This window comes from Molossus molossus, unplaced genomic scaffold, assembly GCF_014108415.1.
Source record: "Molossus molossus isolate mMolMol1 unplaced genomic scaffold, mMolMol1.p scaffold_m16_p_1, whole genome shotgun sequence".
Taxonomy (NCBI): Eukaryota; Metazoa; Chordata; class Mammalia; order Chiroptera; family Molossidae; genus Molossus; species Molossus molossus.
Window position 1 is genome coordinate 17,363,757 of NW_023425344.1, and position 17,390 is coordinate 17,381,146.

General features: G+C 38.2%; 1 protein-coding gene across 1 annotated transcript in view; it reads left to right on the plus strand.

The window, feature by feature from the left end:
* ANAPC4 (anaphase promoting complex subunit 4) overlaps window positions 1-17,390 on the plus strand; it is a 40,533-nt gene that overhangs the window by 10,783 nt on the left and 12,360 nt on the right. Inside the window, exons 9-18 of the mRNA XM_036275761.1 lie at window positions 913-996; window positions 1,476-1,562; window positions 1,967-2,031; window positions 3,026-3,068; window positions 3,179-3,255; window positions 6,893-6,993; window positions 7,073-7,124; window positions 11,780-11,835; window positions 14,912-14,958; window positions 16,967-17,023. Of these exons, the coding sequence (XP_036131654.1) occupies window positions 913-996; window positions 1,476-1,562; window positions 1,967-2,031; window positions 3,026-3,068; window positions 3,179-3,255; window positions 6,893-6,993; window positions 7,073-7,124; window positions 11,780-11,835; window positions 14,912-14,958; window positions 16,967-17,023 (669 nt within the window). The remainder of the gene's footprint in view (window positions 1-912; window positions 997-1,475; window positions 1,563-1,966; window positions 2,032-3,025; window positions 3,069-3,178; window positions 3,256-6,892; window positions 6,994-7,072; window positions 7,125-11,779; window positions 11,836-14,911; window positions 14,959-16,966; window positions 17,024-17,390) is intronic.

Here is a 17,390-nt window from a genome sequence, read left to right on the forward strand (position 1 = left end):
GCAGAATTCTCACATAGTCTTTCTAATGATGCAGAGGTAGACCTTGACTCTTCTGAATTATAGGATTGTATTTTTTGAAGCTGGAGGGACTGCTGTATTTATTTTTTTTAAGTTTTTTTAATTTATTTTTTTTAATTGAGGTATAATTGACATGTTAACATTAGTCCCTCCTGTATAATGTAACAGTTTGATATTTGTATACATTGTGAAATGATCGCCACAATAAGACTAGTTATTCATTATCATACAAAGTTACACAAATATATATATATATTTTTTTTCTTATGAGATCTTTTAAGATTTACTTTCTTGCACTACAATAGTATTGACTATAGTCACCATGCTATACATTAAGTTCCCATGATTTATTTTACAATTGGAAGTTTGTACCAGGGAAGGACTGATTTATCTTTTAAAAGAAGTAAGTGTGAAAAAGGTAAAGGGATTAAGAAGTACAAACTAGTCATTAAAAAATAGCCATGGGGATATAAAACACAGTGTAGTGAATGCAGTCAACAACATTGTAATAACCATGTGTGATGTCAGACTTGTGATTACTTCTTAAGTTATGTAAATGTCTAACCATTATGCTGTGCACCTGGAACTATTGAATGTCAGCTGTAATTGAAAAAAACATTTTTTTAAATTCTCAGCTGAGGACATGCTTAGAGAGAGACATCGATGTGAGAAAGAAACATTGATTGGTTGCCTTCTGTACACGCCCCAGCCAGGGATCGAACCTGTAACCTAGGTATGTGCCCTGACCAGGAATCGAACCAGCAACCTTTGGTGCACAGGACAATATTCAGCCAACTGAGCTACTCCAGCCAGACTGAAAAAAATTTTTTTAGTTGGAAAAAAAAAAAGTAAGTGTGTCTAATTGCAACTCACTTTATTACTTTGATTTTACAGCTTGAAACCAATCTGTTGTACTCTTTTTTACCTGAAGTAACTCGGATGGCCAGAAAGTTTACTCACATTTCAGCTCTTTTACAGGTATTTACATATGCCTTGTTTTTTGTGAATATTTACTATAAGTTTCTAATGTTCTATAAATGAAAAACTTGAAAACTTTATCTATAGTAGAGGTGTCTAATCTCATACATAATCTTAGTTTCCATTAAAGTAAGAAAAAGAAATTTAATTGAAAATCTGCTCCCACCCATCTCTGTTTCTCCAAAAAAAGAAAAAAGTAGTTTAAATCTTTTTAAGTATTTCCACAAATAAAATGGTATATTGGAACATCGATTGGCCGCCTCCTGCATGCCCCCCACTGGGGATCAGGCCCACAACCTGGGCATGTGCCCCGACCAGGAATTGAACTGGAGACTTCTTGGTGCATGGGTCGACGCTCAACCATTGAACCACACCAGCTGGGCTAATTAAGGAATATTTGATAGTTAAGTGATTATTCAGTTAACATATTGATTTTAATACTTTTTACCGTATTAATATTTTCTTCTTCTTGTTAATAGTATGTAAATTTGTCACTAACATGCATGTGTGAAGCATGGGAAGAAATACTGATGCAGATGGATTCTCGTCTCACCAAGTTTGTGCAGGTAGTGTACCAGAGGTTTCCTACGCATTGAAGAATGCATGGTGTCCTCATTTACTTCACCAGGTACATAAGAAAAATCAGTCTGGTTTGAAAAAGGCTAAGATCAGGACTTCTTTCAAATGCTTTGGTTTAACCTCAGGCTACTTTCTTGAAGAGAAAGGACTCTTCCCATTGGTACAACTTAGGTGGGGACAGGATTGTGAGGTGGGGCCGGTGGGGTTTGGGGAGTAAGGACAGATGTTGGAAGAACTGACTGGCTGTTTCCTAGTAACTGATATGCACATAATCAATTTAAATGTGGATATAAAGGGAAAGTTAAGGAAAGGAAAGGGAGTCATACTCCTATAATTTTGAATAAATATGCTTATAATGAAAACTTTGTATAATTTTATCTATTTTGTTTAGGAAAAGAACACAACCACATCAGTGCAAGATGAATTCATGCACTTGCTGTTGTGGGGGAAAGCTAGGTAATAAACTCATGTTAAGTACTTTTGCTTTTCCTTTTTTAAAGTAATTTTTTATGTCAAAAGTTATTTATTATAAAAAACATTTTAAAATTCTGGTGCACAAGAACAAAAAATAGTATATGTTTATAGACTTTTCTATGCACATACACATTTTTATGTAAATGTGATCATTTTGTATATGTATAATATATATTATATATTTAAATGTATAAAAATATAATTTTTATATAGCCAAATTAATCTTTTTCTTTAGTAATATCTGCCTTAGCATTTTTCTTAAAAAGACTTTTCCCATCTTAGGAATATTCAAAGATTGTATTCTTTGTTTTTTATTTTTATGGTTTATTTAAAAAAATTTTTAATATGTGATCTTTTATTATTTTTTTTAATTTTATTTATTAATTTTTTATCCTCACCCAAGGACATTTTTCCATTTTTTATCAGATAGAGTGGGAGGGAAAGAGAGGAACAGAGAGAGAGAGAGAGAAATATCGACGTGAAAGGGACACATCGAGTGGCTGCCACCCACATGACCAACTGGGGCCGGGGACAAACTGCAACTGAGGTATATGCCCTTAGCGGGAACTGAACCCGGGTCTCCCTGGACTGCAGGCTGATGTTCTAACCACTGAGCAAAACTGGCCATGGCTTATGGTTTATTTTTTATTTCACGTCCCAGATGTGATTTTTTTGGTTATATGCCGTGGAAGACTTTTTTTCTAAATGTTTAGATAATTGCCCGTTATAGTTTATTGAGTATTGCACCTTCTCACTGATTTGAAATGCCATTTTAACATGCAGACATCCTCATGTATGCTTCAGTCTGTTCCTGGACTTTATTGTTCCTTTTGTGAGTACAACAGACTCTTATTTTTTGTTGGACTATTTCTTTTTTATTTAAAAATCTTGTTTATAATTTGAAATTTAAAAGTTTTCAGGGATTTATTCAGATTTTGAATAGAGAAGACTAAAAATACTGTGTTTTTCTTTGTAGTGCTGAACTTCAGACCCTCTTAATGAACCAGTTAACAGTTAAGGTGTGTGTGGTTAAAGTGTCTTTGTATTCCAGTGGCTATGAACAGTATTAATTTTTTTTAATGGCATATAGATTTCTTACTTGCATATTAAATATATTTTCTTCTCTTAGGGCTTAAAAAAGCTTGGCCAGTCTATAGAGTCATCATATTCCAGTATACAAAAATTGGTTATAAGTCACTTACAGAGGTATGAAGGTGATGTAGAATTTTTTGGTATTGCATTTACATGTACTGGGCATTGGTCTTCATTTTCTTGTTTGTTTTGTTTTTAAGTTTATTTTTTATTGTTGACATTATTACAGATATATTTTACCCCCCCTCTTCCCCTCCGGCCCTGCCCCACCCCAGGCTTTCCCCACTGTACTGTCTGGGCATTGGTCTTCTTTCTGCAGCCTTCTCTTCATCGTCTGTCATTCTCTTTTTGAGCCTTTTTTAGCTAAAATTATTGCATTGGCATTTGAGGGGAATCTCAGAGTACCCAAGATATAAGAAATCAATCCTGTGATTCTGCTTATGAACTTGTTTTTTAGTATTTTTTCACCAGGCTAGGCCCTGTTTGGGCTTTTTTCGAGCAGTGAATTTAAGTGTGTTTGTATATCATTTTTAAGTTTACAAAGCATGATGTTATATAATCTTGCATTTATACATTGGAAAGGTTTTAGTTATGATTATCCTTATTTTACATAAGAAACTGAAGTTCAGAATGGTCATCCGACTGGCCCAGAGATACTAAGTGTCAGAGCCCAGACTTTCTCCCAGATCTTCAAGTCTCATGCTGTTTCTCTCCACAGCTATTTCAGTGAAGCATTTGGCAGGTGGATGTGCTTAGTGTTTGACTTAAATTTTGATAAATCTCTTTATGCTGAGTCCTCTAGCCCTTCATTACCTTTCCCTTGGATCACTGCAGTCCCTTTGGGCCTAGTCTTCTCTAGTCTGCATGGTGCCCCTCAAATGCATTTTCCACCGTGGATATGATCATGTTGTTCTTGCTTGAAAACTTCCATTACCTTCTCATTCCCAGGACCTTTGCATGGTCTTTAGCACACCTGCCTCTGCTCTACCCACTCCGGTGGCCTTCTCAACCTTGATTTTTTTCTCCCACCTAATGCCTTCAGGCATCCCACTCACCTGGAACACTTCCACCCTGCTCTTCACTAGCACTCTTTAGCTCTTAGCTCAAATATCACTTGTTCACAGAGGCCTTCCGTAATCCCCAGGGTAGATTACGTTCTTCTGTTATACCTGCACCCTGTGCGTGTCCTTCAAGGCCTTTATGGTAGTTGGCATGATGTAATGTCTGATTGTGTGGTTATGACTGTCTTCCCATTAGACTATCAGTGCCACAGGGTCCCTTTCATTTTGTTCACCATTATGTTCCCAGTATCTAGCACAGTGCCTGACCTAAAGTTGAAATTTAATAAGTGTTTATTGAATGTTAACTGCATAGCTGTTGAGAGAACATGACCATATGACTGTATTAAAAGTGTCAAGACTAACTACATAATTTGATTTTCTTTCTTTTTTTAAATTTGTTTTTGTTACAGATGTTTCTCCATTTTCCCCCATTGACACCCTCCTCCCCATCCCCCCCACCCAATCTCCAGCTTTGTTGTCTATGTCCATTGGTTATACATACATGCATATAAGTTCTGTGGTTTATCTCTTCCCCCCAACGTTCCCTCTTCTGGGGTTTGTCAGTCTGTACCCTACCTCTATGTCTCTGGGTCAATTTTGTTTATCAGTTTGTTTAGTTCTTTATGTTCCACAAATAAGTGAGATCATGTGATATTTGTCTTTCTCTGCTTGGCTTGTTTCGCTTAGCATAATACTCTCCAGGTCCCTCCATGTCATCTCAAATGATAGGAAATCTTTCTTACAGCTGCATAGCATTACCACATCTTTTTTATCCACTCATCTATTGATGGACATGGTTTGTTTCCAGATCTTAGCTATTATAAATAGTGCTGCTATGAACATAGGGGTGCATATATTCTTTCTGATTGGTGTTTCAGGCTTCTTAGGGTATATTCCTAGAAGTGGGATCACTGGGTCAAATGGCAGTTCAGTTTTTAACTTTTTGAGGTAATACCATAGTGTTTTCCATAGTAGCTGCACCAGTCTACATTCCCACCAGCAGTGTACTAGAGTCCTCTTTTCTCCACACCCTCACCAATACTTGTTGTTTGATGATTTGTTGATGGCGGCTATTCTGACAGGTGTGAAGTGATACCTGATAGTTGTTTTAATTTGCATCTCTGATGATTAGTGACATTGAGCATTTTTTCATATGTCTCTTGGCCATTTGTATGTCCTGTTTGGAGAGGTGTCTATTTAGGTCCTCTGCCCATTATTTAATTGGGTTCTTTGTCTTCCTTTTATTGAGTTGTATGAGTACTCTATCTATTTTGGAAATTAATCCTTTATCTGATGCATCATTGGCAATTATGGTCTCCCATATGGTGGTTTCCCTTTCCGTTTTGATGATTGTTTCTTTTGCTGTGCAGAAGCTTTTGAGTTTGATGTAGTCCCATGTGTTCATTTTTTCCTTTGTTTCTCTTGCTTTAGGTGTGGTATCAGCGAAAATTCTGCTGCGTATGATGTCTGAAATTGTGTTGCCTACATTTTCTTCTAGAATTTTTATGGATTCATGAGTTACATTTAAGTCTTTTATCCATTTTGAATTTATTCTTGTGTATGGTGTAAGTTGGTGGTCTAACTTCATTTTTTTGTAAGTGGCTGTTCAATTTTCCCAACAGCATTTATTGAAGAGACTGTCTTGACTCCACTGTATGCTTTTACCACCTTTGTCAAATATTAATTGAGCATATTGTCTTGGGTCAATTTCTGGGTTCTCTGCTCTATTCCATTGATCTGTTCTTGTGCTGGTACCAGGCTGTTTTGATTACAGTGGCTTTGTAGTATAACTTGATATCTGATAATGTGATCTCTCCTACTTTGTTCTTTTTTTTCAAGATTGCTATGGCTATTCAGGGTCTTGTTTGGTTCCATATAAACTTTTGGAGTGTTTGTTCTAGTTCTGTGAAATATGTCGTTGGTATTTTGATGGGGATTGCATTGAATCTATAGATTGCTTTGGGTAATATGGACATTTTATGATGTTAATTCTTCCAATCCATGAACAAGGTATGTGCTTCCACTTTTTTATATCTTCCTCTATTTCCTTTTTCAATGACCTATAGTTTTCTGTGAAGAGGTCCTTTACTTCTTTGGTTAAGTTTATTCCTAGGTATCTTAATTTTTTTTGCTGTGATGGTAAATGGAATTGTTTTTTTAGTTTCTCTTTCTGTGAGTTCATCACTGGTGTATAAGAATGCCATCGATTTCTTTACGTTAATTTTGTATCCTGCTACTTTGCCAAATTCATTTATTAACTCTAGTAGATTTTTTATGGAATCTTTAGGGTTTTCTATGTACAATATCATGTCATCTGCAAATAATGACAGTTTTACTTCCTCCTTTCCAGTTTGGATCCCTTTTATCTTTTCTTCATGTCTAATTGCTGTGGCTAAGACTTCCAGTATTATGTTGAATAAGAGTGGTGAGATGGGGCATCCCTGTTTTGTTCCCGTACATAATTTGATTATCTTACAGAATTTAATCATGTACTCATCTCAGTAGTTAATGACCAAATGATTCTGCTACAGTTTTTAGAGATAATTTTGAGAAATAATTATTTCTCTTAGAAGAAAGTTATAGTTACTTTCAGTTTTTATTTCCGAGAATTCAGAAATGTTTGGGAAGGTAGTAGCTGCCTGCAACCTTGCTGGTGGTAAGGACACTAATTTATTTCTGCTCTGTTTTAGTGGCTCAGAGTCTTTATTATACCATCTGAGTGAACTGAAAGGAATGGCTTCATGGAAGCAAAAATATGAACCTCTTGGATTAGATGCTGCAGGAATTGAAGGTGCTAATTTCATTTTTCAACAGAGTACATTGAACACACTTACTTACTTGGCAAATGATATTTATTTATTTCCTTTCAGATGCTATTACTGCTGTGGGTTCTTTCATACTCAAAGCAAATGAACTTCTTCAGTAAGTATTGGGGATACCCAGAATCACTGACCTGAGAATATTTCCCTTTTTATTTACAAATAAGAACCTAGCAAATTGTCATGATTTTCTTAAAATGAGTTTTAAAGTTTTTGTCAAAATTATACCTTGATTAAAACCAGCCAAGAGCATGGTGGTTTCATAACAAAAAATAGTATTTTCCTGTCCCCCGACCTTTAAACCCAGTTCTGTCTCTGGGACCTTTTCACTCTGTAACTGTATTTTTGGTTCTTGTATGGTTTACTTTCATATATCTAAACTGTGTGACTACTATATTTCTTTTATTCATCAGTTTTTAGAACTTACTCTTCTCTATGTTTTTGTTTGTTTTTCTTAGACTCTATTTGCTTTCTTTTTTTCTTATACTGTCTGTCTTTATCACATCCGTGGGTTCTTTCCCTGTCTCAAGGGTAGTATCATATCCCTAGGATTCCCCTCTGTCCCTGGTGCCTCCTCCTTCAGCCTTGCACCGGCACCGTCTGGCTCTGTGTTCCAGCTCTCCTACCAGCCACCCCACGGGCATTTTCCTCACTGCTTTCGTGGGTTAGATCCAGACTGCCAGGATTTCCTGTTTCTTGGCTCATGTAATCATTTTGCTGGAAAGCATCCTCCACTAACTTATTCAAAAAGAAGGTATGTGAGGTGAACTTGCTGTGTCTTTTTGTGTCTCTTCTACCTTCACACTTGATTGATGGTTTCCACAGGGTATTGGGTTTTGAAGGCGAAATCATTTTATCATAAACCTTGAAAGTGTTGCTCCATTGTATTCTGGACTTTTTGTTGCTAATAAAGGTCTAGTGCCTCTGATTCTCATTCCTTTGTAGGTTATTTTTTTTCTCTCATCTCTAAATTTATTCTTGAAATTTTACAACAGCACTTTCATATGTGCATCTTTTCATTCATTGTGCTGATAATAAGAAAATGGCCATTTTAACATGAATTCTACTGTATTATTATTTTAATAATTTTCTCTTTTTCTTTTTTTTTTTTTTATCCTCACCCGAGGACATTTTTCCACTTTTTTGTTCAGATAGAGTGGGAGGGAGAGAGAGGAAGTGAGAGAGAGAAACATCGATGTGAAGGGACACATCGAGTGGCTGCCACCCGCACGACCAACCAGGGCCGGAGACAAACTGCAACCGAGGTACGTGCCCCTAGCGGGAACCGAACCCAGGTCTCTCTGTACCGCAGGCCGACGCTCCAACCGCTGAGCCAAACTGGCCAGGGCTCTCTTTTTCTTTTATTAGATTTTTTGTTCTAGAAATTTACTTAGTCAAATAATAGATTTAATGAATTCATCTTTTTTTTTTTTACATTTATCTTCCGAGAGCAGGAGGGAGAGAGAGAGGAAGAGAGACAGAAACATTGATGTGAGAGAGACACATCGACTGGTTGCCACCCACACAACCCCAACCAGGGCTGGGACAAACTGCAACCGAGGTACATGCCCTGAGTGGGAACCGAACCCGGGACACTCTGGTCTGGGCCGATGCTCTAACCACTGGACAATACCAGCCAGGGCAGTGGATTCATACCTTTGTCTTTTCTGTTTTTCGAGAAATTTTCTTGACTTAATTATCCAACACCATCATTTATCAATAAATGTTAGCTGAGCATTTACCTGTGTTATAAACACTGTGTTAGATGTTGGGGTCATAGCAGTGAGCAAACTGATACAAATCCTTGTCTTCATGGATGTTAAACTCTAAAGTGATGAGACAGACAGTAGGGAAATCAATAATTAAAATATCTAATGTGTGAGACAGTGATGGGTGGTGGTGAGAAAAACCAGGCAGGGAAGGAGAACCTAGGGATTGGGGGTACAATTTACACAGGTGGTCAGGGAAGGCCTCACTGTAAAAGTCATGTTGGAGGGAGACAGGAGAGAATGAACCTTGTTGATATTTGGGGACAAAAGAGACATCAGCTGTAAAGGCCCTGAATCTGGAGCATGCCTGTCATGTTTGAGGGACCTCTAGGAGACACCATAGCTAAAGTGACTTGAATGACAAAATGTGAGGGTAGGCCAGGTTGTATAGAGCCTGTAGGCAGTTGTAAGGACTTTGGCTTTACTGTGGGTGTAAGAAGCTCTCGGGGAGTTCTGAGCAGTGGAGTGACAGGAGTGAGTTACGTTTTGAAAAGATTGCTCTTGTTATTTGCTTAGTGTTGTGAATAGATTATAGGAGGGTAAGAACAGAAGCCAAGGGAGAAATCGTGGTCAGAATCTGAAGTGCTCAGAATCTGGATATATTTTAAAAGTAGAAATAACAAGATTTGATGAATGATTGTATGTGGATGGTAAAATAAAAGAGCCATCAATAATTACGAGTTTAGGTCCTGAGCACCTAGAAGAGTAGAATTGACATTTACTGAAATGGGGAAGTCTTAGTGGAATATACATAAATATATATGTATTTTATGTTCCTCAGCTTGGAGTTATCTGATATGTTTTTGTGATTAGATTCAAGTTATGCGTCCCAGGCCAAGGACTACATCATTGGTGGAGTGTCCCTCTCAAGGTGTTACATCCAGAGGCAAACGGTGTCCGTCTACCCCTCTTTGGCGATACTGATTTGGATCACCTGGTCAGTGTGTTAGGCATGTTAACTTTGGAGCGTCCGTTAGGTGAACTGGTGGAGCTGTCCAGTGTGCGTTGATGACAGTGAGATTAATATTCAAGGGAGAGGTCCAGGCTGGAAATGTAAATTTGGAAGTCAGCAGCACATTGATGTTATTTCCAGCCATGAGCCTGGAGGAAGTAGTGAGTGTGCTTAGAGAAGAGGAGGTATCTAGAGCTGAGTGATGGGCATTCCAGCATTTAGAAATGGGTTTGATGGGGAGCTAGCGAAGGAAACTGGGGAGGCAGAAAGACCAGGGGAGTGGTGCCCGTCTCATCGCCCTTCGAGGACATTAATTAACACTCCCTGCTGCTCCCTGAGTTATGTTCCCCTCCTGGCTCACTTTTCTATTTGTCTTGGTCTCTTGTTGGAAGCTTCTTCCCAATACCTGATGCCCGATGGTTTACTCATATTTGTTCACGTGGCAAGGTGAAGTCGCTTGGCATCTCTGAGTGTGGGCGGCCCAGAGCCGGCGTGAGCACCAGAGTGCAGAGCTGTGCTGCGCCGCCGTTGCCCTCCTGGAACTGCCTCGGCCCCCAGTCCGTTCCCTGTCTGCGCAGAACCCTGTGTTTGATTTTGTCGGGAAGGTAAATCCCTAGGCTTTTTGGGAACGAACATAGTGACTACTCTATTTCAGTTTGTCCTCCTGTGGCCAGCCCCACGCGTCGTCCTAGTGTCTTCTGCTGACCCTGGCATTTCTGGGGGCACATGGCTCCTTGCTGCCCTCTCTGCACTGTCTGGCACGTGGCTGTCTCTGTTAAGCCCCGTCTGTCAGCGGTCCTCGGTCAGCTTTGACATTGCTGAAGTTTCTTTCTTTCCTGCTGCCCTCTCTTTGTGTGTGTTCACGTCCACTTCCCCCCACTATCATTTTAATGGGGTTTTGGAAGGTAGAGGTTATGGATGCATATGCTGAGACAACAGTTTGAGGAAAAGTGACATTGCTTGCTGTGTGTTTTGAGTTATTTTTTGGTTCACCCTATTTTCAGAGTAAATATGCAATATTAAGCTTTCTGTGATCACCTTTCAGTATGAATGAAAGGTAGTTTATTTAACTTCTTTCGAGTAGATAACAACATTATTTTACGTTACAGATGGAGATACTGAGGCAGTAAGAATTTTGATGTTATCCAGGGATATCCAGGGTTAGGGTGAAAGTATTGATTGGGAAAGATACAAAGGAACTTATTTTTTCTTTTTGCTGCCAGAGAGTTTTGATTGTATTGCTTAGTAACAAAAGAGATGTGACAGTCTTTTAAATCAAAGGTTTTACTGGGTACAGAATGGTTAATGATAATGACCCACCTCTCCACTCGCATTATGGAACTTAATGCTGGGAAGGGGCTTTGAGATTTAGGAACGAGAAGTGCAAGTGTTATTTTCTTAGAGTAATTATCTTACAGATGTAAGCTTAAAGAGGATTTTAAAAATGATAGATATATTCCGAAACAGTTAATCAACATGAAGATGATTTCCACTTACAACAGTTAATTTTGGGGCACATTTGTGCTAAGTACAAGGAAATTTCATTCTTGCGATTTGTAATTGTAAGGACAAACAATTAACTTCCAAAAACAATGTTCAATGATACTGAGGGTAGTGACATCATACAAATTTATAATGATTTTCTGTTGGGGTTGCTATTTTTTCTTACTGACCAGCATATTTTTAAACAGAATAATGCTGGAAACTTGTTTTTTTTTTTTCTTCTTTTATTTGCAAAGTTAGAAAAGGATTTCATACTTAACTAAATGTTAGGGGAGACTATTATGGTTGTGGCAAGGCTGTTATAACCAGTTAGAATCTGAATTATTTGCCTTATTTTTTAAAAGAATCAGGATTCACTTTTTTTGAAATTTCATTTTTAGATGTGTGTGTGTGTGATTTGTAAAATCTGTTCTCAAGGTTTACATGTCATTCAGATAGGATATAACAGAACAGTAAGGATTATTATATTCCAGTTGAAAAATGTTGCATGAACCTATGTAATAATTTCATTTTTTAATTTATTTTTATCTCTAGAGTTATAGATAGTAGTATGAAAAACTTCAAAGCATTTTTTCGGTGGCTGTATGTGGGTAAGTTAAGCATTCTTATTTTGACACTTTTTAAAAAATAGTAGCAATATCAATTTACAATATTTTACTTACTGTAGTAAAATTTCAAGTACTTATGAAAGTAGGGAGAGTAGTATAAATGAACCCCTTTCTACATTTTCATCTGTTTTCAAATCATGGCCAGTCTTATTTCTTCTATATACCCACCCATTCCCACCTCCCCTCACATGTAACTTGTAGCATGGGTTATCTGTGTCACTCACTGATAATTAACCCCCCCCCCCTTTTTTGTTAATCCTCACCCAAGGCTATATTTTTATTGATTTTTAGAGAGAGTGGAAGGAAGGGGGAGAGAGAGAAAAAACAAACATCAATTCGAGAGAGACACATCAGTTAGTTGCCTCCCATATGACCCTGATCGGGTTCGGGGATCGAACCTGCAACTCAGGTATGTGCCCTTGATGGCTGACGCTCTAACCACTGAGCAACCAGCCAGGGCTTAACCCTCTCTTTTTTAATCCTCACCTGATGATATGTTTTTATTGATTTTTAGAGAGAGAGAAAACATCGATGTGAGAGAGAAACATTTATCGGTTGCCTCCTATATTCGCCCTGACTGAGGTTTGAATCCGCAACCTGGGAATGTGCCCTGACTGAGAATCGAACTCTCAACCCTTTGATGTACAGAGTGGTGCTCCAACCCTCTGAGCCACACCAGCCAGGGCTAATTAATCCTTTTTTTTTTTTTTGCCTTGTAATGTCTTCTTAGGTTAAAATAACATTTTTGAATTCCTGCTGTGTGTTAGGCGTTGTTAAGTGTTAAAATTAATAGAAAGAAAAAAAATAAGACACAGCTTGTGCCCCTGAGTAGCTTACCTCCTGTTTTATACTTTGGTTTTTTATCTCTAGATCTGTACAGTCCATCTGGTAGCCACTGGCCACATGTGGCTATTTAAATTAGTTGAAGTTATATAAAATTACATACTTAGTTTTGCTAGTCACATTTGAAGAGCTCAGTAGTCACGTGGTTAGGGGCTGCTGTGTTGGACAGCACAGAACTAGAACATTGCTATTACCTTCTACTGGACAGTGGTGCCGTAGGTAAACAGAATGCAGACCACTTGCGGCCCTTTTTATATATCTCCACAAGACTTTGTACTTGTAGATAAATTACAAATACTTATAAACTTGATATTAAATATTTTAATACTCACTTTACAGTGTATGTGTATTTTATTTAGGTATATTTGTACTGTTACCTTTGTGACCTCTCTTAAAATCTTTGAAATAATCCAGCATACATTTCCTTCCAACATATGCAAAATTTAGTTGTAAATGGAATTTATTTCATATTTGTTAAAAATCTAGAGTAGTCCAGACGGTGTGGCTCAGTGGAGTGAGCATCATCCCATGCACCAAGAGGTCACTGGTTCAATTGCCGATAGGGGGCATGCAGGAGGCAGCCAATTGATGTCTCTCTCTCTCATCAATGTTTCTGTCTCTCTCCTTTCCACTCTATCTAAAAATCAATGAAAACTCTATTAAAGAAAGTCTAGAGTAAAATAGAAAATAAATTACCTGTAATGTGTTAGCATCCTTTAAACAAATGCACAAAACTTCAATTCTAATATTTTGAAAACAGACTTCATACTTGTCAGCCTAATATAATCACTTTTGGTAAAATAATGAATGCAGTCTGCAGATGTTGACATTTATAATTCTTAGATTTTTTTCAGAACCGTACCAATGCTAGCCAGAATGGGGAGCCAGAGTGTTTCTCAGGCCAGCCTATTTAATTGATCAGAGTTGTTAATTAGAATAAATTACAGAAACTTTAATTTTCTTTTACAGAAGTGGGACTTTGGTTTTGCTTATGATTATTGGAGTAATTTAGGCAGTTTACATTCTCGTTGCACATCCTACATGTGATAAGAAGCCGGATTAGAAGAGAAATGAATGACCACTCAGTGCTTATTGTTAGAGCAGGACGTTGTAGAAAGCGCACTGGATTGGGCACTGGGACCTAATTGTAACCTGGCCCTGCCACGATTAGCTCTGTAACCTAAAATATCATCTTAATGAAGGCGGGGACTTCTTTCATACTGCTGTGTCCCTAGCACCTATGCTATGGCCAGCAAGTAATTTTTGAAAGGATGAATGAATGAATGAGTGGAACTAGATTATGGCTGGTTTTACCGATAACGTAGAAGTTTGAGTTAAAAATGGGTTTTGAAATAATCTATATTTGCAGAAGCATGTCCAGCATGCCTTTTCCTGACCAAACACAAGGAGCACATTCAAACACCGCAAAAGCAGAGGCATCACCCTTATGATTTAACACAAAAAAACACATGATTGAAGACTGCCCTGTGAAAGGACAAAAAGAGTCAGCCATAGATGCTAAAGACTATATAAATATTTGTATATAAGCGAATGTATACACACATACATTTTACTGTAAACTTCTTTTATGTAGTGGAAAAGCCCAAGAGAGAAAAACATCTGTTTGGTGTTCTGAGGCTTTTGGAGGAAAGGATTACTTATAGGTTTTAAGAGAAGAAACATCACTGGGTTAGAAAAAACATCTCCGGGTTAGAAAAAACATCTCCGGGTTAGCAAACGCAGTCTTAGCACAAGGCAGCAGTTATATTTGTTTGTCTGGAGTGGCAGTGGGTTAGGTTGAAGGAGAAAATGAAAACTAAGAGTTTAGGATAATTAGACCAACCATTTGGAACCTAAAAATATAAATCAAATTTAAATTCTTGACCTGTTAGGTTTTTTTAAAAATTGTATTAAACTTACTGGGGTGACATTGGTTAATAAGGTTATATAAGTTTCAGGTGTACAATTCTACAATACATCTGTATATTGCATTGTGTGTTCACCACCCAAAGCCAGATCTCCTTCCGTCACCATTTTTTACCCTGTTTACCCTCCCTGAAGTTTGTAGAAGAAAATAAAATTTTCTTGGTGAAAAGTAGCTGTTGAAAATTGAAATTTTGGTCCAGTGAACCACATTTATTCTTGGGAAAGCATCTATAAGTAAAATCATGTTTGTAGTTTTCCTTTAAAGATAATTTTTAAATTTATATTTCAGCAATGTTGAGGATGACAGAAGACCACGTACTTCCCGAGCTGAATAAGGTAGTATATATATATTAGTATATTTTTCTAATGTGCTAATTATGTCCCGGTTGGGCTCAGCTTTGCTGGTCATCTTGTTACTCTTTTTTTTTTTTAATTTTTTGTTAATCCTCACCCCAGGATATTTTTCCGTTGATTTTTTTAGAGAGAGTAGAAGGGAGGGAGGGAGGAGGAGAGAGAGATATCGATGTGAGAGAGACACATTGATTGATTGCCTCCTTCACGACCCCGACTGGGGCCAGAGATTGAACCTGCAACCCAGGTATGTGCCCTTGACCAGAACTGAACGCTAGACCCTTTGGTCTACAGGCCAGTGCTCTAACTGCTGAGCTGAACCAGCCAGGGCTCATCTTGGTACTCTTATTACACAGTTATTAGTCAATAGGTCGTCAGGCTATATAGACACATGAGACAAATCTTAGTAAGCCTTTGGTTTTTTATCACAGAATATCTTTTTTTTTTTTTTTTTTTTTTTTCATTTTTTTTTTTTTTCCTCACCCGAGGACATTTTTCCATTTTTTTTTGTTCAGGTAGAGTGGGAGGGAGAGAGAGGAACAGAGAGAGAGAGAAACATCGATGTGAAAGGAACACATCGAGTGGCTGCCACCCGCACAACCGACCAGGGCCGGGGACAAACTGCAACCAAGGTACATGCCCTTAGCGGGAACCGAACCCGGGTCTCTCAGGACCGCAGGCCGACGCTCTAACCGCTGAACCAAACCGGCCAGGGCCAGAATATCTTTATTATGGCTAATTTTATAAGATTTAACTTTCTTAAACCTTAAGTGCATTTCTATTTTCCTTGGAAATCTAGTACTTACATATTCATACCTATGTTGATGTCTGGTAAGCCTGATTTCTTTCTGACTATCAGGATTGTGACAAGTGGCAATGCAGTCTCTTTCCAGGAAGATCTTAAAGAACAGGACTAAGTTGCCACTTGATTCCTGTGGCTCCCTCATCCTCATTCCTGCCCAAACTGTCTGATTCAGATAGATTAGGTAAAAAAAATGGAGAGCAGCCCTGGCCGGTTTGGTTCAGTGGTTAGAGCGTTGGCCCTCAGACCAAAGAGTCGCGGGTCTGATTCCGGCCAAGAGCACGGACCTCGGTTGCAGTTTGTCCCTGGCCTTGGTTGGGTTCATGTGGGAGGCAACCAGTCAATGTGTCTCTCTCACATCTATGTTTCTCTCTCTCTTTCTCCCCCACTCTCCGTCTCCCTCTCTCTCCCTACTACTCTATGTGAAGATATTTAAGAAAATATATTCTGCCCTGGCCAGTTTGGCTCAGTGGTTGGAGCATTGGCCTGTGGACCAGAGTCCTGGGTTCGGTTCCCGCTAGGGGCACGTACCAAAAAAAAAAAGAAAATATCTTCGAGTGAGGATTAAAAAAAAATGGAGAGCAGTAAAATTAGCCTCGGTGGAATAAATGAGTAAGGGATTACAACTCAACACAACCTATTGTGCTGTGGGCGACTGGACTTGTAAACCAGGAAAGTTCACATTAGCTGTTCTGTGACATCAGTCTTACCTTTATCTTGGGGGATAAAATGTGTTAGTTGTTGGGAGAGACCTGTGCTTTTTGAGGGCTGAAGAACCTGGGTAAGGTGAGGGAGGGGTCTTGCAGGAAGCACTGTGCCGTCCTTACCTCAGGCGGAGGTCACTTTTGGGGCTCACAGTCCCACCCCCACAAGAGGGACTCCGCACACGTCTCAGCACCTGCAGAGCATAGTAACCATCCTTGGGTCATGGCGAGCTTGGTAGCTGTTGGAGTCTCTGATTGGAAAATGAGCTTAAATGTTTAATTACATGCTTCTTAGAACCCCAGGATTTCCTATGTTTAAAGTTACATAATCTGGGTTTTTATTGATATTTCTTCAAAGGAACTTGGCTTATTTGTCCGTGGCTTTTAGTAGATAGTAAAAAAGTCACATTTATTATTACATGATAATTCTTTTATTGGGAGGCTTTCTTTTATCTTAATTTTTCTTTTTCTTTTTTGTTTTTGATAGATGACTCAAAAAGATATCACGTTTGTTGCTGAATTTCTTACTGAACATTTCAATGAGGTAGGAAATTGATATTTCTGTAATGCTGTTTTTTATTCTTCATAGTAAAAAATCTAGTACTTAGATATTCCTACCTGTATTGTAATAAACCTGAGTGATGGTAAGAAGTAGTCAGATTTAATCCAGTTTAGTTGAAGTCCTTAGCAGTTACGCTTGTTACAATGTTGAACTGATGAATGGCAGTGCTTACTTATTCAACGTAAAGCCTGTAAGTTGAACTTCTATTTGTATGTGTGTCTTACAGTCCGTGAAAGAGAAGAGTAATTGCCACTAACAGCCCTCTTAGCAAATAAAATTTTTGTTTTAAATATAAGATTTTGTGTGTGTTTGTGAGTTGGCTTATGAATTAAACTGTATTTATTCTTTC